The sequence below is a fragment of the Heptranchias perlo genome, chromosome 14 (assembly GCF_035084215.1).
Source record: "Heptranchias perlo isolate sHepPer1 chromosome 14, sHepPer1.hap1, whole genome shotgun sequence".
Lineage (NCBI taxonomy): Eukaryota > Metazoa > Chordata > Chondrichthyes > Hexanchiformes > Hexanchidae > Heptranchias > Heptranchias perlo.
In genome coordinates, this window is record NC_090338.1 from 4,694,663 (window position 1) to 4,721,018 (window position 26,356).

The following is a 26,356-nucleotide window of genomic DNA, read 5'->3' on the forward strand; positions in this document are numbered from 1 at the left end:
GAATGGGCGGACGGCGGGCACCGGGGCACCGGTTCCTTCCTATAATGTGGCTCGGTGTCCGGCCGCATCCAGGGGCTGTGTCCCAGACCCAGTCCCGGTCCGAGCCGGGAACAGAAGCCCAGCTCCGGCTCCGGCTCCGCCACCATGGGACGGGCGCTGCTGCTCCTGATCTGCTGCTGCCTTGTAACCACCGCTTGTCCTCAGGATGTGCCGGGTGACCGGGTGGTCGCCGGGCCCGAGGACCCCCCGCCCGGTACCGGACCCCGGGACCGTGAGGAGAGGAGACGCCGAGAGCCCGACCGGGGCCCCGCTCGCTGCCGCCTCCAGCCCACAGGTGACAAACTCGGCCGGGGGAGGGGGTCCGGGGGGTCCGGGGTGGGGGGTCCCGGGGGGTCCGGGCCGGGGGTCCCGGGGGGTCCGGGGTGGGGGTCCCGGGGGTCGGAGGGTGTCCGGGGGGTCCGGGGTGGGGGTCCCGGGGGGTCCGGGTCGGGGGGTCCGGGCCGGGGGTCCCGGGGGGTCCGGGGTGGGGGTCCCGGGGGTCGGAGGGGGTCCGGGCCGGGGGTCCCGGGGGGTCCGGGTCGGGGGGTCCGGGGTGGGTGTCCGGGGGGTCCGGGGTGGGGGGGATAAGGAGACTGTAACTTCTGTTATTCCAACTGAAATAATGTTACATCTTCAAAGTAAATGATATTTAATTGGAATGAATTAGTGGAAGCGGGTTTGACTCGGGAACAATCGGGTCTTTTAAGATTCGCTTCTGTGCGGAAGTTGTCAATAACTTGGATTATTACAGTTAATTTAACAGACTGGGGCATCAGGAAATAATTTTTAAAATGATTGTATGGGAAAAGAGCTCCCATGTGTTGTACCAACAAATTCTATTTGTGTTGATGAATAAAAGACCCTGTCTATCCTCCCGTCTCCCACCCTCCGTAAACTCCAGCTCATCCAAATCTCCGCTGTCCCGTATCCTAACTCACACCGAGTCCCGTTCACCCATCACCTCCCTGTGCTCGCTGACCTACATTGGTTCCCAGTCCGGCATCGCCTCGATTTTTAAAATTCTCACTCTTGTTTTCAAATCCCTCCGTGGCCTCGCCCCTCCCTATCTCTGTAACCTCCTCCAGCTCTACAACCCTCCGAGATCTCTGCGCTCCTCCAATTCTTGCCTCTCGTCCACCCCCCACTCCCCTTTGCCTCACGTTTGGCAGCTGTGCCTTCAGCTGGAATTCCCTCCCTAAATCTCTCTGCTTCTCTCTCCTTTTAGGAAGCTCCTTAAAACCCACCTCCACCTGTCCTAATATCTCACCTAATATCTCTTTATGTCGCTCAGTGTCAAATTTTGTCTGATTTACGCTCCTTGGAAAGTTTTACTACATTAAAGGTGCCGTCTAGATGCAAGTTGTTGCTGTTTTAATGGGGACACCATTGAAGGGAATCATTGAAGGGAAAATAATTTTTTTTTAACTTGTATTTAAAAGGCTGAGCTGATATTTACTGTATCACAGAGCGAACACGGGGGTTGAAGATATTGCAGTGAAATGCACCTTGATACAGTTCAAGTTACAACATCGTTACCCAATCAAAAACCCAGCACCGTTTGAGTTTCCTTGCCACTCACGGTCCAGTTTTCTCTCTTTTTAAACCAGTGAGTAATTTGAGACATGACCTGTGGTGCGTGTAACAGGCTCGGGAGGAACAGGTGACTTTGGACCTATGGTTCCCAAAACTCTCCACCACTGGGGGGTTTCCTCACCTCATGTCTGGGTCTGTTGTAGACTCATTGATGGAGATTGATTACTATAATTAGTCAACAACTCTATTATCGTCTTATCATGCGACTCCCAGGGTGGGAGAAGGTGAACTGGATGGACCTTTTTCTTCATCTAGCAATTCCCATGAAGACACTGACTAATCCCAAGTACCCATTCTTAATGTGCAGTCAGAGGCGGTGAGCTGTCCGAAATTGACCCAGTTCCGCTGGCCTGTAGGGTACCCTGGCAGGTCGTCCAGCAGTGGGGTCGCTGTGCGGTGATCAGGAGGAGTATTTTGGGGCTCGTTTCCCAGGGTCTGAGACTAGCTGACCAAACTGAGGCCACTGAACTCGGCACAGAGTGTGGATTGAATGCGCGATCTGCATGGGCCAGCCCCACACCAAGCAGGACTGTGTCCCCGGGCAGAGTCTGATTAAAATCTGGGATCGAATCGAAGGGTTCCCTAACCCTAATGCTGTTTGCCTCTATATTTAGATCCTTAATTCCATATCCTGAAAGTGAGTGACGTATCTCTTGCTGATGTTCTCCAGCATTTCCTGCCTTTTTTTGCAGGTTTCCGACATGTGCATATTTTTTTCCACATAAACTTTTTTTTATCAACTTTCTGAAATGATTCTATACTCAGTAAAATTTCAGTTTTGTTGGTTTTCATTTTTTTTTTAAAAAAGGTACCTTTCTTGCTAAGAGCTGCATTGACACCCAGTCCAGCCCAGCCCAGACCAGACCAGACCAGAGAGTAAATCAGCAGAGAACTGTTTAAATGCAGCTCTTAATGCATTCAGGTCTATTCGAGCTCAGCCACTCCTGTGGATAGTGATGGTCAATTCAGCAAGTTAATCTGTTATTTCTTCCCAATGAATTGCTGATGTTGTAGTGAGCAGAGATGGGAATCACACCAACTTGCATTGACATTGCACCTTTAACACAGTGAAACGTCCCAAAGTGTCAGTGGGGGGAGCATTTAGGGAGCAGCGATCATAGTATCATAAGGTTTAGAATAGCTGTGGAAAAGGACACGGACCACTCAAAAGTAAAAATACTCAATTGGAGGAGGGCCAATTTCAGTGATTGAGAACAGATCTGGCCCGGGTAAATTGGAATCAAAGATTGGCAGGCAAAACTGTAATTAAACAGTGGGCGGCCTTTAAAGAGGAGATGGTTCGGGTACAGTCTAGGCACATTCCCATGAGGGGGAAAGGTAAAGAAAACTAAAGCCAGAGCTCCCTGGATGACAAAAGAGATAGTGAGTAAGATGAAGCAGAAAAAAGTGGCTTATGACAGTTGTCAGGTCGATAACACAAGTGCCAATCAGAGAGAATATAGAAAGTTCAGAGGGGAAGTGAAGAAGGAAATGAGGGGCAAAGAGAGATTACGAGAACAGACTGGCGGCCAACATAAAAGGGAATCCAAAAATCTTCTACAGACATGTTAACAGTAAATGGAGTAAGAGGAGGGGTGGGGCCGATTAGGGACCATAAAGGAGATTTACTCATGGAGGCAGAGGGCATGGCTGAGGTACTAAATGAGTACTTTGCATCTGTCTTTACCAAGGAAGAAGATGCTGCCAGAGTCTCGGTAAAGGAAGATGTAGTTAAGATATTGGATGGGTTAAAAATTGATAAAGAGGAGGTACTAGAAAGGCTGGCTGTGCTTAAAATAGATAAGTCACCCGGTCCGGATGGGATGCGCCCTGGGATGCTGAGAGAATAAGGGAGGGAAATTGCGGAGGTACAGGCCATAAGTCAGGAGTATGATGGAATACTCTCCGCTCGCCTGGATGAGTGCAGCTCTAACAACACTCAAGAAGCTCAATACCATCCAAGACAAAACAGCCTGCTTGATTGGCACCCTATCCACCACCCTAAACATTCACTCCCTTCACCACCGGCGGACTGTGGCTGCAGTGTGTACCATCCACAGGATGCACTGCAGCAACTCGCCAAGGCTTCTTCGACAACACCTCCCAAACCCGCGACCTTCAACACCTAGAAGGACAAGAGCAGCAGGTACATGGGAACAACACCACCAGCACGTTCCCCTCCAAGTCACACACCATCCCGACTTGGAAATATATCGGCCGTTCCTTCATCGTCGCTGGGTCAAAATCCTGGAACTCCCTTCCTGACAGCACTGTGGGAGAACCTTCACCACACGGACTGCAGCGGTTCAAGAAGGCGGCTCACCACCACCTTCTCAAGGGCAATTAGGGATGGGCAATAAATGCCGGCCTCGCCAGCGACGCCCACATCCCATGAACGAATTTTAAAAAAATCTTGCAGACATCCTTAGATGTGGGGATGGTGCCAGAGGACTGGTGAATTGCAAATGTTACACCCTTGTTTAATAAAGGGTGTAAGGATAAACCAGCAATTATAAGCCAGTCAGTTTAACCTCGGTGGTGGGGAAACTTTTGGAAACGATAATCCGGGACACAGTTAACAGTCACTTGGACGAGTGTGGATTGATTAGGGATAGCCAGCACGGATTTGTTAAAGGCAAATCGTGTTTAACCAAATTAATAAGAGTTTTTTGATGAGTTAACAGAGAGGGTCGATGAGGGCAATGCGGTTGATGTGGTGTATGTGGACTTTCAAAAAGCGTTTGATAAAGTGCCACATGGTAGGCTTGCTATTAAGATTGTGGCCCATGGAATAAAAGGGGCAGTAGCAACATGGATACAGAATTGGCTAAATGACAGGAAACAGAGAGTAGTGGTGAACGGTTGTTTTTTGGACTGGAGGGAGGTGTACAGTGGTGCTCCCCGGGGGTCGGTGCTGGGACCACTGCTTTTCTTGATATATATTAATGACTTGGACTTGGGTGTACAGGGCACAATTTCCAAATTTGCAGATGCCACAAAACTTGGAAGTGTAGTGAACAGTGAGGACGATAGTGATATACTTCAAGAAGAGATAGACAGGCTGGTGGAATGGGCGGACACATGGCAGATGAAATTTAACACGGAAAAATGCGAGGTGATACATTTTGGTAGGAAAAATGAGGAGAGGCAATATAAACTAGAGGGCACAATTCTAAAAAGGGATAGAGGAACAGAGAAGGTGGCAGGGCAGGTTGAGAAAGCGGTTAAAAAAGCATACGGGATCCTGGGCTTTATAAATAGAGGCATAGAGTACAAAAGTAAGGAAGTCATGATGAACCTTTATAAAACACTGGTTCAGCCACAACTGGAGTATTGTGTCCAGTTCTGGGCACCGCACTTTAGGAAAGATGTGAAGGCCTTAGAGAGGGTGCAGAAGAGATTTACAAGAATGATTCCAGGGATGAGGGACTTAATTTAAGTGGATAGACTGGAGAAGCTGGGGTTGTTCTCCTTGGAACAGAGAAGGTTGTGAGGAGATTTGATAGAGGTATTCAAAATCATGGAGGGTCTAGACAGAGTAGATAGAGAGAAACTGTTCCCATTGGGGGAAGGGTCAAGAACCAGAGGGCATAGATTTAAGGTGATTGGCAAAAGAACCAAAGGTGACATGAGGAAAAACATTTTTACACAGCGAGTGGTTAGGATCTGGAATGCACTGCCCGAGGGGGTGGTGGAGGCAGATTCAATCATGGCCTTCAAAAGGGAACTGGATAAGTACTTGAAATGAAAAAATGTGCAGGGCTGCGGGGATAGGGCAGGGGGAGTGGGACTAACTGGATTGCTCCTGCATAGAGCTGGCGGGACCCGATGGGCCGAACGGCCTCCTTCCGTGCTGTATGATTCTGAAGTGCTTCGCAGGAACGTAATTAATCAAAAAAATTGACACCTGGCTAAAGAAAGAGACATTAGGACAGGTGACTAAAAGTTTGGTCAAAGAGGTAGGTTTTAAGGAGCGTCTTAAATTGGCTGAAGGCACAGCCACCAAAAGGACTGCCCATCCCACATTTAAATCACCCCTCTTCTGTCTACAGATGGCCACCACAGCATGGGGCTGTCTGCTAATCTGTTATTCCTTCCCTCAACTAATTAATTTCCGCCTGCTCACTAGCACCAACGAATGTAGTGAAACGCGGCAGCCAATTTGTACACAGCAAGGACCCACAAACAGCAATGAGATAATGACCAGATCATCCGTTTTTAGTGATAATGGTTGAGGGGTAAATATTGGCCAGGACTCCCCTGCTCTTCTTTGAAATAGTGCCATGGGATCTTTTACACCCATCCAGAGGTTTGCTCTGGGTTGGGGACATGGGGGGGATGGTGATGGGAGGTGGGAGATGGGTTCCCTTGGAATTTGGGCCTTGGGAGGAGGGTGCAGGTTGGTTCGGAGTTGGGGCCAAGGGGAGGGAATGGGTTCCATTGTGGGGGGTCGGGGGTTCTTTTGAGGGTGGGGCTGGCAGAACAGAAGGTCTCTGTTTCCTCCCTCGTCCAGCTTCAGCCATCACCGTTGTCCAACCCAGAACCTCCTTGATCCTTGGACCTATAGCCTGCCCCGCCTAGTGCTCCCATGTTTCTATCTCCCCTCCATGTGGCTGCAATTCAAGATACAACACTGCAATGTCAATAAGAAGACTAACTTTTCCAAGTAGGATCGCCAACTCTGGTTGGACGTATTCCTGGAGGTCTCATCCAGGCTGACGCTCCACTGCAATACTGAGGGAGTGCTGCATTGGTGGAGGTGCCGTCTTTAGATGAGACCTTGAACTGAGGCCCCGTCTGCCCTCGCAGGTGGGTTTAAAAGATCCCATGATCACTATTTTGAAGAAGAGCAGGGCAGTTCTCCCCAGTGTCCTGTGGCCAATATTTATCCCTCAACCAATATCACTAAAAACAGATTATCTGGTCATTATCTCATTGCTGTTTGTGGGATCTTGCTGTGCGCAAATTGGCTGCCGCGTTTCCCCACATTACAACAGTGACTACACTTCAAAAGTACTTCATTGGCTGTAAAGCTTCTTGAGGCCGTGTATGGTGCTATATAAATGCAAGTCTTTCTTGAAAAATATGTGAAATGTACAGTGTTGAGCATACAGGGCACGGTGGGAATTGAGCAGAAACCTAGAGGAGACGGAAGGAAGGACAGACTCCGAGCATGACAGAATGAAGCAGTTAAAGAGACCCACCAGTACTGTACCCCCGTGTTATACAGTGACAGACCTGTACCCACCAGTACTGTACCCCAGTGTTACACAGTGACAGACCTGTACCCACCAGTACTGTACCCCAGTGTTATACAGGGACAGACCTGTACCCACCAGTACTGTACCCCAGTGTTATACAGTGACAGACCTGTACCCACCAGTACTGTACTCCAGTGATATACAGTGACAGACCTGTACCCACCAGTACTGTACCCCAGTGTTACACAGTGACAGACCTGTACCCACCAGTACTGTACCCCAGTTATACAGTGACAGACCTGTACCCACCAGTACTGTACCCCAGTGTTATACAGTGACAGACCTGTACCCACCAGTACTGTACCCCAATGTTGTACAATGACAGACCTGTGCTCACCAGTACTGTACCCCAGTGTTATACAGTGACAGACCTGTACCCACCAGTACTGTACCCCAATGTTGTACAGTGACAGACCTGTGCTCACCAGTACTGTACTCCAGTGTTACACAGTGACAGACCTGTACCCACCAGTACTGTACCCCCGTGTTATACAGTGACAGACCTGTACCCACCAGTACTGTACCCCAGTTATACAGTGACAGACCTGTACCCACCAGTACTGTACCCCAGTGTTATACAGTGACAGACCTGTACCCACCAGTACTGTACCCCAATGTTGTACAATGACAGACCTGTGCTCACCAGTACTGTACCCCAGTGTTATACAGTGACAGACCTGTACCCACCAGTACTGTACCCCAATGTTGTACAGTGACAGACCTGTGCTCACCAGTACTGTACCCCCGTGTTATACAGTGACAGACCTGTACCCACCAGTACTGTACCCCCGTGTTATACAGTGACAGACCTGTACCCACCAGTACTGTACCCCAGTGTTATACAGTGACAGACCTGTACCCACCAGTACTGTACCCCAGTGTTATACAGGGACAGACCTGTACCCACCAGTACTGTACCCCAGTGTTATACAGTGACAGACCTGTACCCACCAGTACTGTACTCCAGTGATATACAGTGACAGACCTGTACCCACCAGTACTGTACCCCAGTGTTACACAGTGACAGACCTGTACCCACCAGTACTGTACCCCAGTTATACAGTGACAGACCTGTACCCACCAGTACTGTACCCCAATGTTGTACAATGACAGACCTGTGCTCACCAGTACTGTACCCCAGTGTTATACAGTGACAGACCTGTACCCACCAGTACTGTACCCCAATGTTGTACAGTGACAGACCTGTGCTCACCAGTACTGTACCCCAGTGTTACACAGTGACAGACCTGTACCCACCAGTACTGTACCCCAGTGTTATACAGTGACAGACCTGTACCCACCAGTACTGTACCCCAATGTTGTACAGTGACAGACCTGTGCTCACCAGTACTGTACCCCAGTGTTACACAGTGACAGACCTGTACCCACCAGTACTGTACCCCCGTGTTATACAGTGACAGACCTGTACCCACCAGTACTGTACCCCAGTGTTATACAGTGACAGACCTGTACCCACCAGTACTGTACCCCAGTGTTATACAGGGACAGACCTGTACCCACCAGTACTGTACCCCAGTGTTATACAGTGACAGACCTGTACCCACCAGTACTGTACCCCAGTGTTATACAGTGACAGACCTGTACCCACCAGTACTGTACCCCAATGTTGTACAATGACAGACCTGTGCTCACCAGTACTGTACCCCAGTGTTATACAGTGACAGACCTGTACCCACCAGTACTGTACCCCAATGTTGTACAGTGACAGACCTGTGCTCACCAGTACTGTACCCCAGTGTTACACAGTGACAGACCTGTACCCACCAGTACTGTACCCCAGTGTTATACAGTGACAGACCTGTACCCACCAGTACTGTACCCCAGTGTTATACAGTGACAGACCTGTACCCACCAGTACTGTACCCCAGTGTTACACAGTGACAGACCTGTACCCACCAGTACTGTACCCCAGTTATACAGTGACAGACCTGTACCCACCAGTACTGTACCCCAGTGTTACACAGTGACAGACCTGTACCCACCAGTACTGTACCCCAGTGTTACACAGTGACAGACCTGTACCCACCAGTACTGTACCCCAGTGTTACACAGTGACAGACCTGTACCCACCGGTACTGTACCCCAGTGTTATACAGTGACAGACCTGTACCCACCAGAACTGTACCCCGGTGTTATACAGTGACAGACCTGTACCCACCAGTACTGTACCCCAGTGTTATACAGTGACAGACCTGTACCCACCAGAACTGTACCCCGGTGTTATACAGTGACAGACCTGTACCCTGGGGGTCCATGTGGATACAGTTTGAACAGTGCACACACCCACTGATAGGCTCTGTGGAATCCCAGTGATGACGCTGTGAATAATAACTGTTTTATTAAACCTATGCAAACTTGAGGAGGACTGGCTAACACAAATCACGTTTCATTTTATCTTCAAGTTCTGGGCGTTCCCGGGAATGGCGTCTCCTCGTCTGCCGCTGGCCCCGATGTTGTCCTGGTACCGGAGGGGGTTGCGGAGAATGCTGTCATTGCCCTGGTCGAGATGTCTGATGCCGATTCCGGGGTGGAGTGCAAGCTCGAAGCCGACGGGAACTTTCGTCTCGTGAAGACCTACGAGAGGAATTATGTCATCGTGACCAACACCAGCCTGGATCGGGAGGAGAGGATGCAGTACAATCTAACGCTGATCGCCGAGGACAACAGGAGTCCGTCCTTTACCTCAACCGTCCAAATCACGGTCAAGGTCACCGATGAGAACGATAATGCCCCCGTGTTCAGTGAAAGTGCTTACCGGGCGTCAGTAATGGAGAACGCTCTTTCCAACACTACTATTCTGACGGTGACCGCCTCCGATGTTGACCTGGGCGCCAATGGCCAAGTCACTTACTCTATTCTGGACTTCTACGTGTCGGGAACTCCCATATCGTCGTTAATCGGCATCCACCCCACCGCGGGGACGATCTACGCCCTTGAGCCTTGTGACTACGAGCGAACGCCAACGGTTGACTTTGTGGTTGAGGCCAGAGATGGCGGTCAACCCCCGGCCAGGGCCACGGTGCCCGTCAGGCTGGACGTTGTCGACCTGAACGACAATCGGCCGGTCTTCACCTCTCCGGCGTGGCCGAGGATGGCCGTGCCCATCGCGGCTGAGCCGGCAGTGGGCGGGGACTGTGCCGACGGGCTCGGCTTTGCGTCCAGCAGCTCCCGCCGGCGGCAGAGCGTCTACCCGGTCACCACGGTAAAAGCGGAGGATGCCGACTCCGGCGCCAATGGCGAGCTGCTCTACAAGCTGGTGGGCGGCGATGGAGAGGGCGTCTTTAGCGTGAACGGGAGCACCGGGGAGATCCGAGCCGCCGTTTGCAACGTCGGCGACCTGCTGGCGAAGGAATGGACCATCGTGGTGTGCGCGGGAGACCGGGGCAGCCCGTCCCTCTCCTCCAGGACCCTCCTGAAGTTGACCTTTGTCCGTGCCATGGACCCTAATCCGGCAAGTGAGCGGCTGGGTGCCCCGGTTGTCGCGGTGATCTCCCTCGGAGCGCTGTGCCCCTTGGTTCTGTTGGCCACCCTGGTCTTGTTTAGAAACAGGCACAAGTCCGGGAAACGTGACCCCAGAGCGTACAACTGCCGCCACGCAGAGACCGCCTACCAGCTGCACCCAAAGCGACCCCAGAGGCAGATCCAGAAGACGGACATCACCCTGCTGCACCCGGGCAGACGCGGTGGGCAGGAGGAGCGGTCCCCAGGGCCTCCCTCTTCCCCTCCTCCTCCTCCTCCTCTCCGTGCCAGGACTCCAGAGGAGCCCCCCTCCCGGGAGGAGCAGGTGGAGGCGGAGAGGCCCTATCCCACTCTCCGGAGAGACCGAGACTCCCATCACCACCAGCTCCTGAGGGAGCTGGTTAGACTGTCCATGGCCGGGTTCTCTGACTGCACCCTGGAGCTCACCCCCATCTCGCCACACGTCCAGGTAAGGGCCGCGCTCGCACTGCATGCTGGGATTTACTGTCCGCGGCTCAAACTTTTCTTCTTGGGGTGAATTTTATGAATGAGCGCTCCCAGCCCAGGAGCATGTATCGGAAATTCAGGGGCAGGACTCCCCACGAACCCCCTCATTGCCCATCCATTCAGTTAGTGGGCTGGGCTCAGTACAGGCTCTGCCGTCATATTGATGCTGTTTATTATGCAAAACAGAGTGATATTAGTAACTGTGACTCGGTCCAGAATTCATCCCATCCTCTGTGTCTGGAAATAGAAGAATTCATAACCTGTCCAGATCGATCTGTACCTGCATTGTCTGTTTTTATCTGTTTATCCATCTCCCGATATCTCTTTATCCATCTGTCTTTATATTCTATCCATATCTATCTCATTTTTTCTTTCTTTCTTTCTATCTCTGTGTCCCTCTCTCCCTCCCTCCCTCCTTCCTATCCATCTCTCTCTCCCTCCCTCCCTCAATTCCTCCCTCCTATCCATCTCTCTCCCTCCCTCAATTCCTCCCTCCTATCCATCTCTCTCTCCCTCAATTCCTCCCTCCTATCCATCTCTCTCTCCCTCAATTCCTCCCTCCTATCCATCTCTCTCTCCCTCAATTCCTCCCTCCTATCCATCTCTCTCTCCCTCAATCCCTCCCTTCTATCCATCTCTCCCTCCCTCACTCCTTCCTATCCATCTCTCTCTCCCTCCCTCCCTCAATTCCTCCCTCCTATCCATCTCTCTCTCTCCCTCCCTCAATTCCTCCCTTCTATCCATCTCTCTCTCTCCCTCCCTCAATTCCTCCCTCCTATCCATCTCTCTCTCTCCCTCCCTCCCTCTCTCAATTCCTCCCTCCTATCCATCTCTCTCTCTCCCTCCCTCAATTCCTCCCTCCTATCCATCTCTTTCTCTCCCTCCCTCCCTCAATTCCTCCCTCCTATCCATCTCTCTCTCTCCCTCCCTCCCTCAATTCCTCCCTCCTATCCATCTCTCTCTCTCCCTCCCTCTCTCAATTCCTCCCTCCTATCCATCTCTCTCTCTCCCTCCCTCCCTCAATTCCTCCCTGCTATCCATCTCTCTCTCCCTCCCTCCCTCAATTCCTCCCTCCTATCCATCTCGCTCTCTCCCTCCCTCCCTCTCTCAATTCCTCCCTCCTATCCATCTCTCTCTCTCCCTCTCTCCCTCAATCCCTCCCTTCTATCCATCTCTCCCTCCCTCACTCCTTCCTATCCATCTCTCTCTCCCTCCCTCCCTCAATTCCTCCCTCCTATCCATCTCTCTCTCTCCCTCCCTCAATTCCTCCCTCCTATCCATCTCTCTCTCCCTCCCTCCCTCAATTCCTCCCTCCTATCCATCTCTCTCTCTCCCTCCCTCAATTCCTCCCTCCTATCCATCTCTCTCTCTCCCTCCCTCAATTCCTCCCTCCTCTCTTTCTCTCCCTCCCTCCCTCAATTCCTCCCTCCTATCCATCTCTCTCTCTCCCTCCCTCCCTCAATTCCTCCCTCCTATCCATCTCTCTCTCTCCCTCCCTCAATTCCTCCCTCCTATCCATCTCTCTCTCTCCCTCCCTCTCTCAATTCCTCCCTGCTATCCATCTCTCTCTCCCTCCCTCCCTCAATTCCTCCCTCCTATCCATCTCGCTCTCCCTCTCTCTCTCTCTCCCTCCCTCTCTCTCTCTCTCTCTCCCTCCCTCCCTCAATTCCTCCCTCCTATCCATCTCTCTCTCTCTCCCTCCCTCCCTCAATTCCTCCCTGCTATCCATCTCTCTCTCCCTCCCTCCCTCAATTCCTCCCTCCTATCCATCTCGCTCTCCCTCTCTCTCTCTCTCCCTCCCTCAATTCCTCCCTCCTATCCATCTCTCTCTCTCTCTCTCTCTCCCCCTCCCTCAATTCCTCCCTCCTATCCATCTCTCTCTCTCTCTCTCTCTCCCCCTCCCTCAATTCCTCCCTCCTATCCATCGCTCTCTCTCTCCCTCCCTCCCTCAATTCCTCCCTCCTCTCTCTCTCTCCCTCCCTCAATTCCTCCCTCCTATCCATCTCTCTCTCTCCCCCTCCCTCCCTCAATTCCTCCCTCCTCTCTCTCTCTCCCTCCCTCAATTCCTCCCTCGTATCCATCTCTCTCTCTCTCTCTCTCCCTCCCTCAATTCCTCCCTCCTCTCTCTCTCTCTCCCTCCCTCAATTCCTCCCTCCTATCCATCTCTCTCTCTCTCTCTCCCTCCCTCAATTCCTCCCTCCTATCCATCTGTCCGCTTCTCTCTTAAAGTGCTGTATATAGTCAGGGATTTACCAGCATCTGCCAATCTACAGAAATGTACCTCATGAATTGGCCTCTAATTTTTAATAAGACTTCCATATTGGCTTTGGGATTTATCTTTCCAGTTTCCACCCCTGGCCTCTACGTGTAATCCTGTGTAGAATTTCTGGATTGCAGTCGAGAAGACCATGTATAATTCTAATTGACCTTTTCCCCCCACCGTTGAAATGAACAAGAAGCAAACTGCTTTACGGAGTCCGAGACAGACAAATCAGAGTATTTTCTAAATGGTGAGAGACCAGGAGCTATGGAGGAGCAGAGATTTAAGTGTCCATGTACTCAAATCATGAAAAGCTAGTGCACAAGAACAAAAAATAATCAAACAGGTTAATGGAATGTTGGCTTTTATCTCGAGGGGGCTGGAATACACAGGGGTGGAAGTTAATCTTCAGTTGTATAGAGCCTTGGCCCCCTCCTGTTTCTGTGACAAGTTCAAGGGGCTGAATGGCCTCCTCCTGTTTCTGTGACAAGTTCAAGGGGCTGAATGGCCTCCTCCTGTTTCTGTGACAAGTTCAAGGGGCTGAATGGCCTCCTCCTGTTTCTGTGACAAGTTCAAGGGGCTGAATGGCCTCCTCCTGTTCCTATGGAGGCCCGAGGGGCTGAATGGCCTCCTCCTGCTGTTGCTGTGACGGGCAGTTACCGGTCAGTGCGATGCCGTCACTGCGACATTAAGCTGTGAGCTGCAGGAAGCTCAGTCAGCCTCCCCTGCCCTTGGCAGAACTTTATTTGTACACATCTGGAGTGGAGCTACACAGCTGGGATGACAGTGTGTGAGTGTGCCCCGCTCTGTGTTGTACAGAGGTGAATCCCCGCCCACAGCATCTTAATGTTGGCTCTTTGCCAGTGAAAAGTTAATAAATGAAATTTGAGCTGATCAGCTTTGGGAGATAATGGACTGGAATATTTCTGTTTTTGATGATTTAATGAGTGGCCGTAGCAATCCTGCTCCGTCTGCTGTTTTAACAGAGGAAGTCAGTCCTTTTAAAGAAAAGTGGATAGAGCCTCCTTTAAACTAGAAGGCAAGGATACAGTTGTGTGGTGATTATCTCACTGGACTAATAATCCAGAGAATGAATTTGTATGTTCGTAAAACATGAGTTCAAATCCCACCATGGCCAGTCTGAGGCTTTGAATTCAGATTTTTAATAAAATTTGGAATTATAGAAAGCTGGTCTCAGTAAAAGTGACCTTGAAACTGTCGGATTGTCGTAAAAACAATGTCCCTTTAGGGAAGGAAACCTGCCGTCCTTACCCGGTCTGGGCCTATAGGTGACTCCAGTCCCACACCAACCTGGTTGACTCTTAACCTCCCTCTGAAGTGGCCCAGCGAGAAACTCAGTTCGTATTAAACCCACTACCAGCGGTTCAAGAAGACGGCCCACCACCACCTTCTCAGGGGGCAACTAGGGGATGGGCAATAAATGCCGGCCTCACCAGCGATGCCCACATCCCGGGAATGAATGAATTTTTTAAAGAAGTGGACGCCCAACAAACAGGTTAAGCAAACACGCCAAAAGGTTATTGGGTGGAGAATGTTTCTGAGCAGTGAACGCTCACCATGGCCGCCCCTTCCGATAGGCAGGACCCCCACCTACGCACCCTCTCACCAGAGGTGGGAATTCCCCCCCCCCCCCTCCCCCGGGTCGCTCCATGTAGCGATGTTCCAAGTGAGACGGTGAAGAGTTTCTAAAGGAAGTCCTGTAATTCCCCAATCCCTTTCTCCTGGAGTGAGAATTTTCTGATCAGCAGATTTCCTGTACAACACTTGATGCGATTGTCCGCTATCCCTGTGCCTGCTCTTTTTAAAAAAAAAAACGCAGACGTTAACCCTTTGAAACCGCAGCAGGGATGGATTTAGAACGAGTGCGTTAAACGTTTGGGTGAGAAACAGTGCCACTGGGAGAATTTAGCTGGTGGTGAGAAGGGAGGAGAGTGGCCCGGGCCCCGTGCTCTTTAAATTAGTGATCATTTGTTGTAATAAAACTTTTAAATTGAGACAAATGAAAATTATAACCGGTGCAGTACTGAGGGAGTGCTGCACTGTCTGAGGTACCGTCTTTCGGATGAGACGTTGACCCGAGGCCCCGTCTGCCGTCTCAGGTGGATGTAAAAGATCCCACAGCCACTATTTTGAAGAAGAGCAGGGGGGAGTTCTCCCCGGTGTCCTGGGGCCAATATTTATCCCTCAACCAACATCACTAAAAAACAGATTATCTGGTCATTATCACATTGCTGTTTGTGGGATCTTGCTGTGCAAACTGGCTGCTGCCTTTCCCCACATTACAACAGTGACTACACTTCAAAAGTAATTCATTGGCTGTAAAGCGTTTCGGGACGTCCTGAGGTGGTGAAAGGCGCTCCAGAAATTCAAGTCCTTTCCTTGTGGGGATTGGTTCGGTGACCTGGAGATTTGACTGGAACGGATTAACAAACTCTGCCCTTCTCGTCTTGAAGCCCAGTATTCCCGATCAGACTTCCCGTCCCTGTTCATAACTTTATCTCCTGTCGGTTTAATTTACATAGAATTACATCGAATGTACAGCACAGAAACAGGCCATTCGGCCCAACTGGTCTATACCGGTGTTTATGCTCCACACGAGTCTCCTCCCTCCCTACTTCATCTCACCCTATCAGCATATCCTTCTATTCCTTTCTCCCTCATGTGTTTATCTAGTTTCCCCTTAAATGTATCTACACTATTCACCTCAACTACTCCTTGTGGGAGCGAGTTCCACATTCTCACCACTCTCTGGGTAAAGAAGTTTCTCCTGAATTCCCTATTGGATTTATTAGTGACTATCTTATATTTATGACCTCTAGTTCTGGTCTCCCCCACAAGTGGAAACATTTTCTCTACGTCTCCCCTATCAAACCCTTTCATAATCTTAAAGACCTCAATCAGGTCACCCCCCAGTCTTTTCTGTTCAATCTTTCCTGATAACTATAACCTCTCTGTTCTGGTATCATCCTTGTGAATCTTTTTTGCACCTTCTCCAGTGCCTCTATATCCTTTTTATAATATGGAGACCAGAACTGTTCACAATACTCCAAGTGTGGTCTAACCAAGCTTCGATACAAGTTTAACATAACTTCTCTGCTTTTCAATTCTATCCCTCTAGAAATGAACCCCAGTGTTTGGTTTGCTTTTTTATGGCCTTATTAACCTGTGTCGCTACTTTTAGTGATTTGTGTATCTGTTCCCCCAGATCCCTCTCTCCTCACCACAGACAGACTTTCACTGTCCGAGCAGTGTGTGACCTCATTATTCTTGTTGATTTCCAATATTTTGATTTCCTTTTTCTCACCCTACCTCTCCTGAAGGTGCAGCCCCTTCCCCCCTCCCTCTCCTCCCCCTCTCTCTCCTCCCCCCTCCCCCTTCTACCCCCTTTTCTCCTCCCCCCTCCCCCTTCTCCTCCCCCCTCCCCTCCCCCCTCCCCCTTCTCCTCCCCCCTCCCCCTTCTCCTCCCCCCTCCCCTCCCCCCTCCCCCTTCTCCTCCCCCCTCCCCTTTCTCCTCCCCCTCCCCTTTCTCCTCCCCCTCCCCCTTCTACCCCCTCTTCTCCTCCCCCTCCCCCTTCTACCCCCTTCTACCCCCCACCTCCCCCTCTCTCCCCCTCCCCCTCTCTCCCCCTCCCCCTCCCCTTCTCTCCCCCTCCCTCCCCCTCTTCTCCCCCCTCCCTCCCCCTCTTCTCCTCCCCCTCCCCTTCTCCTCCCCCCTCTCACCCCTCCCCCCTCTCACCCCTCCCCCCTCTCACCCCTCCCCCCTCTCCTCCCCCCCCTCTCTCTCTTTCTCTCCTCCCCCACCATTATCCCAGTAGCCAATCTTCAGGTGCTGAAAGGAATTGTAACTGGCGGGAGGTGGGATATTGGAGCTGAGCCCCACGCTGGCCCAGGGGAGCAGTGACCATTAATAGCCCCCTCTCCCGCCCCCCCCAAGTGTCTGAGATCAGCTAACTCAGCCCCATTCTGTGTGGTTCTGTTTTTTTTTCTCATTCGTTCTCGGGATGTGGGCGTCGCTGGCGAGGCCGGCATTTACTGCCCGTCCCTAGTTACCCCTAGTTGCCGCCTTCTTGATCCACTGGTAGCGGGTTTGATACGAACTGAGTCACTTGCTGGGCCACTTCAGAGTCAACCATGTTGGTGTGGGGACTGGAGTCACATATAGGCCCAGACCGGGTAAGGACGGCAGGTTTCCTTCCCTAAAAGTACATCAGTGAATGAACCAGTTGGGTTTTTATGACAATCCAACAGTTTCTGGTCACTTTTACTGATCATTTCCAGATTTTTTTTTAAAAATTCAAATTCTCAAACTAACCTGGTGGGATTTGAACTTGCCGCTCTCTGGGTTACTAGTCCACTAACTACCGTACCGTACTTGGTAGAACTCTTACCCACTAAGCCACTAGTTTTAAAAGGTAAAATCAAGAGTCCGTATTGTCTCCCCGAGAGATAAACAGGCCGTGCGTCGAGCAAATCCTGATGGAAATTCTCCTTTCCTGTTTTACAGCAAATCTCCCAGCTGCTGTCCTTACTGCACCAGGGACAGTTCCAACCAAGGCCAAATTTTCGGGGAAATAAATATTTAAAGAACTACAGGTACAAACTGCTGAGTGGAACCAGGAACCTCCTTCACAATCAGATCAAAGCTGCTCGTGTCAGCGGGCCGGACTCTCGCCTCGGAGTCAGAAGGTCGCGGGGTCATACTCCCACTCCAGAGACTCGAGCGCGCGGTCTAAGGCTGACACAGTGCTGCACTGTCGGAGGTGTCGTCCTTTTGGATGAGACGTTAAACTGAAATATTTTTACAAAAATAAAGTTAATGCGTAAAGCACAATTTTAGATCTGCAACCTCCCTTTCCTCTCCAAAGTCCTTCAACGTGTTGGCGCCTCCCAAATTCATGCCCACTTTTCCTGCAATTCCATGTTTGAATCCCTCCAATCAGGTTTCCGCCCCTGCCACAGTACTGAAACGGCCCTTACCAAAGTCACAAATGACATCCTCTGTGACTGTGACCGTGGTAAACTCTCCCTCCTCGTCCTCCCCGACCTGTCTGCACCCTTTGACACGATTGACCACTCCGTCCTCCTCCATTGCCTCTCCTCCATCCTCCAGCTGGGTTGCGACTGCTCGCAAAGGTTCCATTCCTATCTATCCAGTCATAGCCAGAGAATCACAAGTGCTATATAAATGCAAGTTGTTGCTATCATCAAATCATGCTGCACAGAAGGAGGAGGCCATTCTGCCCATCATGCCTGTGCCGGCTCTTTAAAAGAGCTGTCCAATCAGTTCCACTCCCCCTGCTCTTTCCCATTAGACCTGTAAATTTTTCCTTTTCAAGTATTTATCCAATTCCCCTTTTGAAAGTTATTATTGAATCTGCTTCCACCGCCCTTTCAGGCAGCGCATTCCAGATCAGAACAACTCGCTGCATTAAAAAAAAATTTCTTTCCTCTGGTTCTTTTCCCAGTTATCTTAAATCCGTGTCCTCTGTTTACTGACCGTACTGCCAGTGGAAACAGATTCTCTCTTATTGTTTACTCCCAGACTCGACTATTCCAATGCTCTCCTGGCCGGCCTCCCATCTTCCATCCGCCGTAAACTTGAGCTCAATCAAAACTCTGCTGCCCCGTATCCTAACTCGCACCAAGTCCCGTTCACCCATCACCCACTGTGCTCGCTGACCGACATTGGCTCCCGGTTCGGAAATGCCTGTATTTTAAAATTCTCATCCTTGTGTTCAAATCCCTCCATGGCCCTCGACCCTTCCCTATCTCTGTAACCTCCTCCAGCCCTACAACCCTCCGAGATCTCTGCGCTCCTCCAATTCTGGCCTCTTGCGCAACCCCCGATTTTCTTCGTTCCACCATTGGCGGCCGTGCCTTCAGCTGCCCGGGCCCTAAGCTCTGGAATTCCCTCCCTAAACCTCTCCACCTCTCTCTCCTCCTATAAGACGCTCCTTAAAACCTACCTCTTTGACCAAGCTTTTGGTCACCTGTCCTAATATCTCCTTATGTGGCTCGGTGTCAAATTTTATCTGATTACACTCCTGTGAAACACTTTGGGATGTTTTACTACGTTAAAGGCGGTAATTAAATACGAGTTGTTATAATTAAAATAAAACAATTAATTCTGCTTATGCTGCCTCTCCTCTACACTCTCTCTCTTCCCCCAATTTTTTTCTCTCTACCCAAGTCTTTAAATTAATTTTGTTTCTCGGTGGAGCCTAAGGCTGGTTGTTTCTTTTCTGTTGCCGCAGGGTTGCGATGCAGGAGGCCGACAGGGTTAGTCTGAAAGACAGTGGACAGGGAGAGAGTGAGGAAGGAGATAGTGACAGCGATACAGGCAGGAACTCACCCATTGACCGCCTGCTCGAGGAGGGACTAAGTGACCTGCTGGTCAGGGGCGGCTGGACATCTCCAACAGGTGAGGCGTCTGTCTGGACTTTTGTAATTATATTAATATTTGAACCTTTGTTTTAATTGTTTTGTGACGGGGTGTGTGTTGAGTTGAGTTGGATTAAGTCATTTCTCGCGTGTTTGTGACAGGCAGGTGGACCTTTACTCTGTATCTAACCCGTGCTGTACCTGCCCTGGGAGTGTTTGATGGGACAGTGTAGAGGGAGCTTTACTCTGTATCTAACCCGTGCTGTACCTGCCCTGGGAGTGTTTGATGGGACAGTGTAGAGGGAGCTTTACTCTGTATCTAACCCGTGCTGTACCTGCCCTGGGAGTGTTTGATGGGACAGTGTAGAGGGAGCTTTACTCTGTATCTAACCCGTGCTGTACCTGCCCTGGGAGTGTTTGATGGGACAGTGTAGAGGGAGCTTTACTCTGTATCTAACCCGTGCTGTACCTGCCCTGGGAGTGTTTGATGGGACAGTGTAGAGGGAGCTTTACTCTGTATCTAACCCGTGCTGTACCTGCCCTGGGAGTGTTTGACCTGGAAGCAGAGTTCCACTCCCCACACTCACATCCTCCACTTCAATGAACAGAGTTTCACTTAAACGAACGTCGTACGACAGGGATAGATACGAACGTCGTACGACGGGGATAGATACGAACGTCGTACGACGGGGATAGATACGAACGTCGTACGACGGGGACAGATACGAACGTCGTACGACGGGGACAGATACGAACGTCGTACGACGGGGATAGATTGCCTGTTGAATGTTTCACCTCCTGTGTTTCAGTGCTGGGCTCGCGGGCCAGTGCCAGCGATGAGCTGAGTCTGGAGGATCTGTGCTGGATGCTGCCCTCGTCACTGCCCCTCCGATTACAAGGAGAACGTGTTTAATCCGGAAGCTGCCGAGGTGACTGAGAGTTCCCGACCCGTCACTGAGGGCGACAAGACGACTTTCTCGACGTTTGGCAAAAATTCCGTGGACTATTGTGACGGGACAGACGAGGCGGCGGTCAGAGGTTCCCTCTTGACAGAAATGAGTGCCCTTTTCCAACTCCTGCTGACGCAGAAAGCTGAGGCCTACCCGGAGATGAGCCCTGAGCTGTTTCTAAAGCTCTCGGCCCGCAGGAGTGTCTCCTCGGACTGTGAGGTTGGGGAAGTGACGGGAGTGTCGACGGGGGCCAGGGTTCCTGGGAGAGGTGCAGCGAACATGCCCACCGCTGGAGCCCGTCACCTCCCTGTGGTGCAGGAAACCACAGAACAGAGAGAGGGGACAGAGCCGGACTTGCGGCTGCTTTAATGGTGAGTGCAGCAACGCACTGATCTGCGTGCGTGCGGTATCCAAACAATGGCTCCCCCTGTTACCCGGTTACCACTCTCTCTCCCTCTCACCCACTTACTTTCTCTCTCTCTCCCTCTCTGTTACCCGCTGTCTCTCTCTCTCTCTCTGGTACCCACTCTCTCTCCCTCTCACCCATTTACTTTCTCTCTCTCTCTCTCTTTTTCTCCCCACCCCCCGTTACCCCCACTCTCTCTATCCCCCTCCCTCGGTTATCCGCGCGCACGCTCTCTCTCTTTCTCTCTCTCTCTTTCTCTCTCTCTCTCTTTTTCTTTCTCTTTCTCTCTCTCTCTTTTTTTTCTCTCTCTCTTTTTCTTTCTCTCTTTTTCTTTCTCTCTCTTTTTCTTTCTCTTTTTCTTTCTCTCTCTCTCTCTCTCTTATTCTCTCTTTTCCTTTCTCTCACTCCCCCAGTTATCTGCGTGCGCTCTTTTTTTCTCCCTCTCTCCCTCCCTCTCTCCCTCCCCCCCCCCCCCCCCACCCCCCCCCCCCCATTACTCGCTGCACTAACTGCACCCACTGGTTTGCACTGCTAGAATTTGCCCGGCGGCTGGAGCTTTGGGATTGGGTGACCAGGGGGGTTGGGGTGGGGGGACCGGGGGTGGGGTGACCGGGGGGGTGGGGTTGGGGTGGGGGTGGGGTGACCAGGGGGTTGGGGTGGGGGGACCGGGGGTGGGGGTGGGGTGACCGGGGGGTTGGGGGTGACCGGGGGGTTGGGGGTGACCGGGGGTGGGGGTGGGGTGACCGGGGGGTTGGGGTGGGGGGACCGGGGGTGGGGGTGGGGTGACCGGGGGGTTGGGGGTGACCGGGGGGTTGGGGGTGACCGGGGGGTTGGGGGTGACCGGGGGTGGGGGTGGGGTGACCGGGGGGTTGGGGGGCCCGTGTCTGTCAGGAGAAGGAAAAGACTTTGAATTTATAATAAAATGGAAACGTTCACCTAAAGGAGATTTTGGGGACTGTTTTATGCTCCGAGTTCCATTATCCACCGCCAGCTGGGAGCACGAGGGGGCTGGAGATCCGTCACATTTCGATGGACAATCGAAAACCAATACTGATATAACTCTAGAAATGGTATTTCCAGTCCCGAGCCCGTGTGTGTTGGTGCCGAGTGTCTGCTGGGTGGGATCCGTGCCAGATTTCCCTATGACCCATTGAGGGTGTGGTCATCTTGGACCTTTTGTGTCAGAACGGATGTGTGTTTGCAGGAGGCTCCCTCTGACAAAGTGAGTTGCACAAACCGTGACGTTAGGAGGAGATTCTCTTCCACAGAAATGATCAAATTTACCTTCAGTCCTGCTGGAGACGTTTTTAAAGAATGGGACTCGTTGTCACAGACTGTCTGATGTCTCCGGATTTGGAACTTGCCCCTTGCCCCTCGTCCAGTGTCCTTCCGGGAGTTTATTTCCCCACTCCAGAGATTTGAGCCCATAATCCAGGCCGACACTCCCAGTGCCAGTACTGAGGGAGTGCTGCACTGTCGGAGGTGCCGTCTTTCGGATGAGACGTTAATCCGAGGCCCCGTCTGCCCCTCTCAGGTGGACGTAAAAAAATCCCACGGCCACTATTTCAAAGAAGAGCAGGGGAGTTCTCCCCGGTGTCCTGGGCCAATATTTATCCCTCAACCAATATCACCAGAACAGCTTCGTTGGTCATTTGTTTCATTGCTGTTTGTGGGATCTTGCTGTGCGCAAATTGGCTGCCGTGTTTCCTACATTACAACAGTGACTACACTTCAAAAGTACTTCATGGGTTGTAAAGCGCTTTGGGACATCCTGAGGTCGTGAAAGATGCGACAGAAAGGCAAGTTCTTTCCAACCGGTTAGTGTCAGTGCCAAGTGAAGCCGTTTTATTTTGATGTTCGAGTTGTAGTTTAAATGTGGGGAAGACTCGAGTAACCTGGCCTCTGTGTATTACATTCTGTGGTAGGTCTCATTGGTCAATCACTGCAACGCCTGGGATTGAAGCCCGGAGGAGAAGGACCCGTTTGGAAAGAGACGTCCAGTTCTTGTTCAGTTGAGTGGAACCGGCAATGTCATTGGCCACCAAGCTGAAGAGACCAATGGCTTTAGACTTTGAGCTCGTGATCTTTCATCCTTCTAGTCTGCTGCATGAAGTTCTGGCTTGACTCTCGCTGATTTACCTGGGGCCTCCGACACTCTCCCTCCTCGAGGGAGCTCAGTCCTGTGTTGCAGTCTGGCTCGAACCGACCACCGGGAAACTGCGTCTGACAAAGGACTTCCATCTGAAACCTCGGGTCCTGACCCCCACTGTCCTGGGTGGGGGGGGTCTGTCCTGTGCCCTACTGTCCCGGGTTGGGGAGGGGGGAGCAGAGTCTGCCCCATGCCCCACTGTCACGGGGATGGGGGGGGAACTGTCTTGTGTCCCCCACTTTCCCCCGGGGAGTGGGTCTGACCCGTGTGCCCCGGTGGGGGATGGGTCTGCCCCCTGTCCCCCGGTGGGTGGGGGGAGTCTGCCCCGTGCCCCCCACTGTCCCCAGGGCGGGGCTGCCCCGCGCCCCCCCGCTGTCCCAGATTTGGAATTGAAGTCTGTGGCTGTCGACGATGATCACCTGAGAAAACTGGATTTCATGATTGCACAAAACAGATCGAGGGGGGGCCGTGGGACCTGTAACCAGCGCCCCTCCCCTCCCGAGGATGGAGGGGGGGCCGTGGGACCTGTAACCAGCGCCCCTCCCCTCCCGAGGATCGAGGGGGGCCGTGGGACCTGTAACCAGTGCCTCTCCCGAGGATCGAGGGGGGGCCGTGGGACCTGTAACCAGCGCCCCTCCCCTCCCGAGGATCGAGGGGGGCCGTGGGACCTGTAACCAGTGCCCCTCCCGAGGATCGAGGGGGGCCGTGGGACCTGCAACCAGCGCCCCTCCCCTCCCGAGGATCGAGGGGGGCCGTGGGACCTGTAACCAGTGCCTCTCCCGAGGATCGAGGGGGGGCCGTGGGACCTGTAACCAGCGCCCCTCCCCTCCCGAGGATCGAGGGGGGCCGTGGGACCTGTAACCAGTGCCCCTCCCGAGGATCGAGGGGGGCCGTGGGACCTGCAACCAGCGCCCCTCCCCTCCCGAGGATCGAGGGGGGCCGTGGGTCCTGTAACCAGCGCCCCTCCCCTCCCGAGGATCGAGGGGGGCCGTGGGTCCTGTAACCAGCGCTCCTCCCGAGGATCGAGGGGGGCCGTGGGACCTGTAACCAGCGCTCCTCCCCTCCCGAGGATCGAGGGGGGCCGTGGGACCTGTAACCAGTGCCCCTCCCGAGGATCGAGGGGGGGCCGTGGGACCTGTAACCAGCGCCCCTCCCGAGGATCGAGGGGGGGCCGTGGGACCTGTAACCAGCGCCCCTCCCGAGGATCGAGGGGGGCCGCGGGACCTGTAACCAGTGCCCCGCCCCTCCCGAGGATCGAGGGGGGCCGTGGGTCCTGTAACCAGTGCCCCTCCCGAGGATCGAGGGGGGGCCGTGGGACCTGCAACCAGCGCCCCTCCCCTCCCGAGGATCGAGGGGGGCCGTGGGTCCTGTAACCAGCGCTCCTCCCCTCCCGAGGATCGAGGGGGGCCGTGGGTCCTGTAACCAGCGCTCCTCCCGAGGATCGAGGGGGGCCGTGGGACCTGTAACCAGCGCTCCTCCCCTCCCGAGGATCGAGGGGGGCCGTGGGTCATGTAACCAGCGCCCCTCCCCTCCCGAGGATCGAGGGGGGCCGTGGGTCCTGTAACCAGTGCTCCTCCCGAGGATCGAGGGGGGCCGTGGGACCTGTAACCAGCGCTCCTCCCCTCCCGAGGATCGAGGGGGGCCGTGGGTCCTGTAACCAGCGCTCCTCCCCTCCCGAGGATCGAGGGGGGCCGTGGGACCTGTAACCAGTGCCCCTCCCGAGGATCGAGGGGGGGCCGTGGGACCTGTAACCAGCGCCCCTCCCGAGGATCGAGGGGGGGCCGTGGGACCTGTAACCAGCGCCCCTCCCGAGGATCGAGGGGGGCCGCGGGACCTGTAACCAGTGCCCCGCCCCTCCCGAGGATCGAGGGGGGCCGTGGGTCCTGTAACCAGTGCCCCTCCCGAGGATCGAGGGGGGGCCGTGGGACCTGTAACCAGCGCCCCTCCCCTCCCGAGGATGGAGGGGGGGCCGTGGGACCTGTAACCAGCGCCCCTCCCCTCCCGAGGATGGAGGGGGGGCCGTGGGATCTGTAACCAGCGCCCCTCCCGAGGATCGAGGGGGGGCCGTGGGACCTGTAACCAGCGCCCCTCCCCTCCCGAGGATCGAGGGGGGCCGTGGGACCTGTAACCAGCGCCCCGCCCCTCCCCTCCCGAGGATCGAGGGGGGAGGGTTTTATCTGCTCATTCACGCCAAGGGTTTTGTAAATATACCTCCCGAGTTTTACACTTTCGAGTATCTTGCAGAAGAGCAGCAATGTGATAAACATTTCAACCTTGCTCCTTAACTGCTATAAAATATTTTTCTATTCTATTTAATGATTTATTCCTGGCCCAGTGTCAGTGATTTTATATATTTGTATATTTTCTGACACCGTCCTTTATTACTCAATCCGCCTACTGTATATTTTGCAATTTACAATAAAATTTGTGGAAACTTTAAATAATTAAACCGTGACATGGGTTTCTGGGAAGAAGCAAACTTCAGTAAAAGGGCCACCCCAAGTGGCCAATCCTTGCACACAGACTATTCGACAGTGGGGGCGTCACAGTTAATATTATTCCCATATTTAAACAGGGAGATAGAAGAAATCCAGGGAACTATTGACCAGTTGGCTTAACTGGTCTATAGTTCCTACCATTGGTGGTAGGAAAGATAATGAAATCTTTACTCAAAGATGCAGTAGGAACGAGAAGATTGTGGGGTGACCTAATAGAGAGGTCTTTAAGATTATGAAAGGGTTTGAAAAGGTGAATTAGAGAGGATGTTTCTACTTGTGGGGAGACCAGAACTCGAGGCCATAAATATTAATAATTGCTAATAAATCCAATAGGGAATTCAGGAGAAACTTCTTTACCCAGAGAATGGTGAGAATGTGGAACACACTCCCACAAGGAGTAGTTGAGGTGAATAGTGTCGATACATTTAAGGGGAAACTAGATAAACACATGAGGGAGAAAGGAATAGAAGGATATGCTGATAGGGTGAGATGAAGTAGGGAGGGAGGAGGCTCGTGTGGAGCGTGAACACCAGCATGGACCAGATGGACCGAATGGCCTGTTTCTGTGCTGTACATTCTCTGTGTTTAATAAAAAAAGACATCCAAAAATCGAAAATAGTCAGCACGGATTTCAGAAGGGAAGGTCATGATTGACCAACCTTCTTGAGTTCTTTGAAGAAGTAACAGAAAGAGTAGACAAGGGTAATGTAGTAGATGTAATATATTTGGATTTTCAAAAGGCTTTCGATAAGGTACCACATTGTAGACTCATGACTAAGGTCAGAGCGTGTGGAGTCAGGGGACAGGTAGC

General features: G+C 52.4%; 1 protein-coding gene across 1 annotated transcript; it reads left to right on the top strand.

Annotated features, from left to right (window-relative positions):
* The first annotated feature begins 51 nt into the window (after positions 1 to 51).
* Positions 52 to 25,477, top strand: LOC137332269 (protocadherin-18-like). The gene is made up of 6 exons (XM_067995974.1): positions 52 to 334; positions 9,317 to 10,842; positions 17,666 to 17,754; positions 19,416 to 19,582; positions 20,352 to 20,863; positions 22,824 to 25,477. Exons 1-5 carry the CDS (start codon positions 145 to 147, stop codon positions 20,453 to 20,455), a joined length of 2,076 nt encoding a protein of 691 aa, XP_067852075.1. The 5' UTR covers positions 52 to 144; the 3' UTR covers positions 20,456 to 20,863; positions 22,824 to 25,477.
* The last annotated feature ends 879 nt before the right edge of the window (positions 25,478 to 26,356 follow it).

Coding starts and splice junctions, on each gene's coding strand:
- LOC137332269 (XM_067995974.1), top strand. CDS start 145: ATGGGACGGGCGCTGCTGCTCCTGATCTGCTGCTGCCTTGTAACCACC. Junction 335..9,316: donor CTGCCGCCTCCAGCCCACAG/GTGACAAACTCG, acceptor TTTATCTTCAAG/TTCTGGGCGTTCCCGGGAAT. Junction 17,755..19,415: donor AAATATTTAAAGAACTACAG/GTACAAACTGCT, acceptor CTGTTGCCGCAG/GGTTGCGATGCAGGAGGCCG.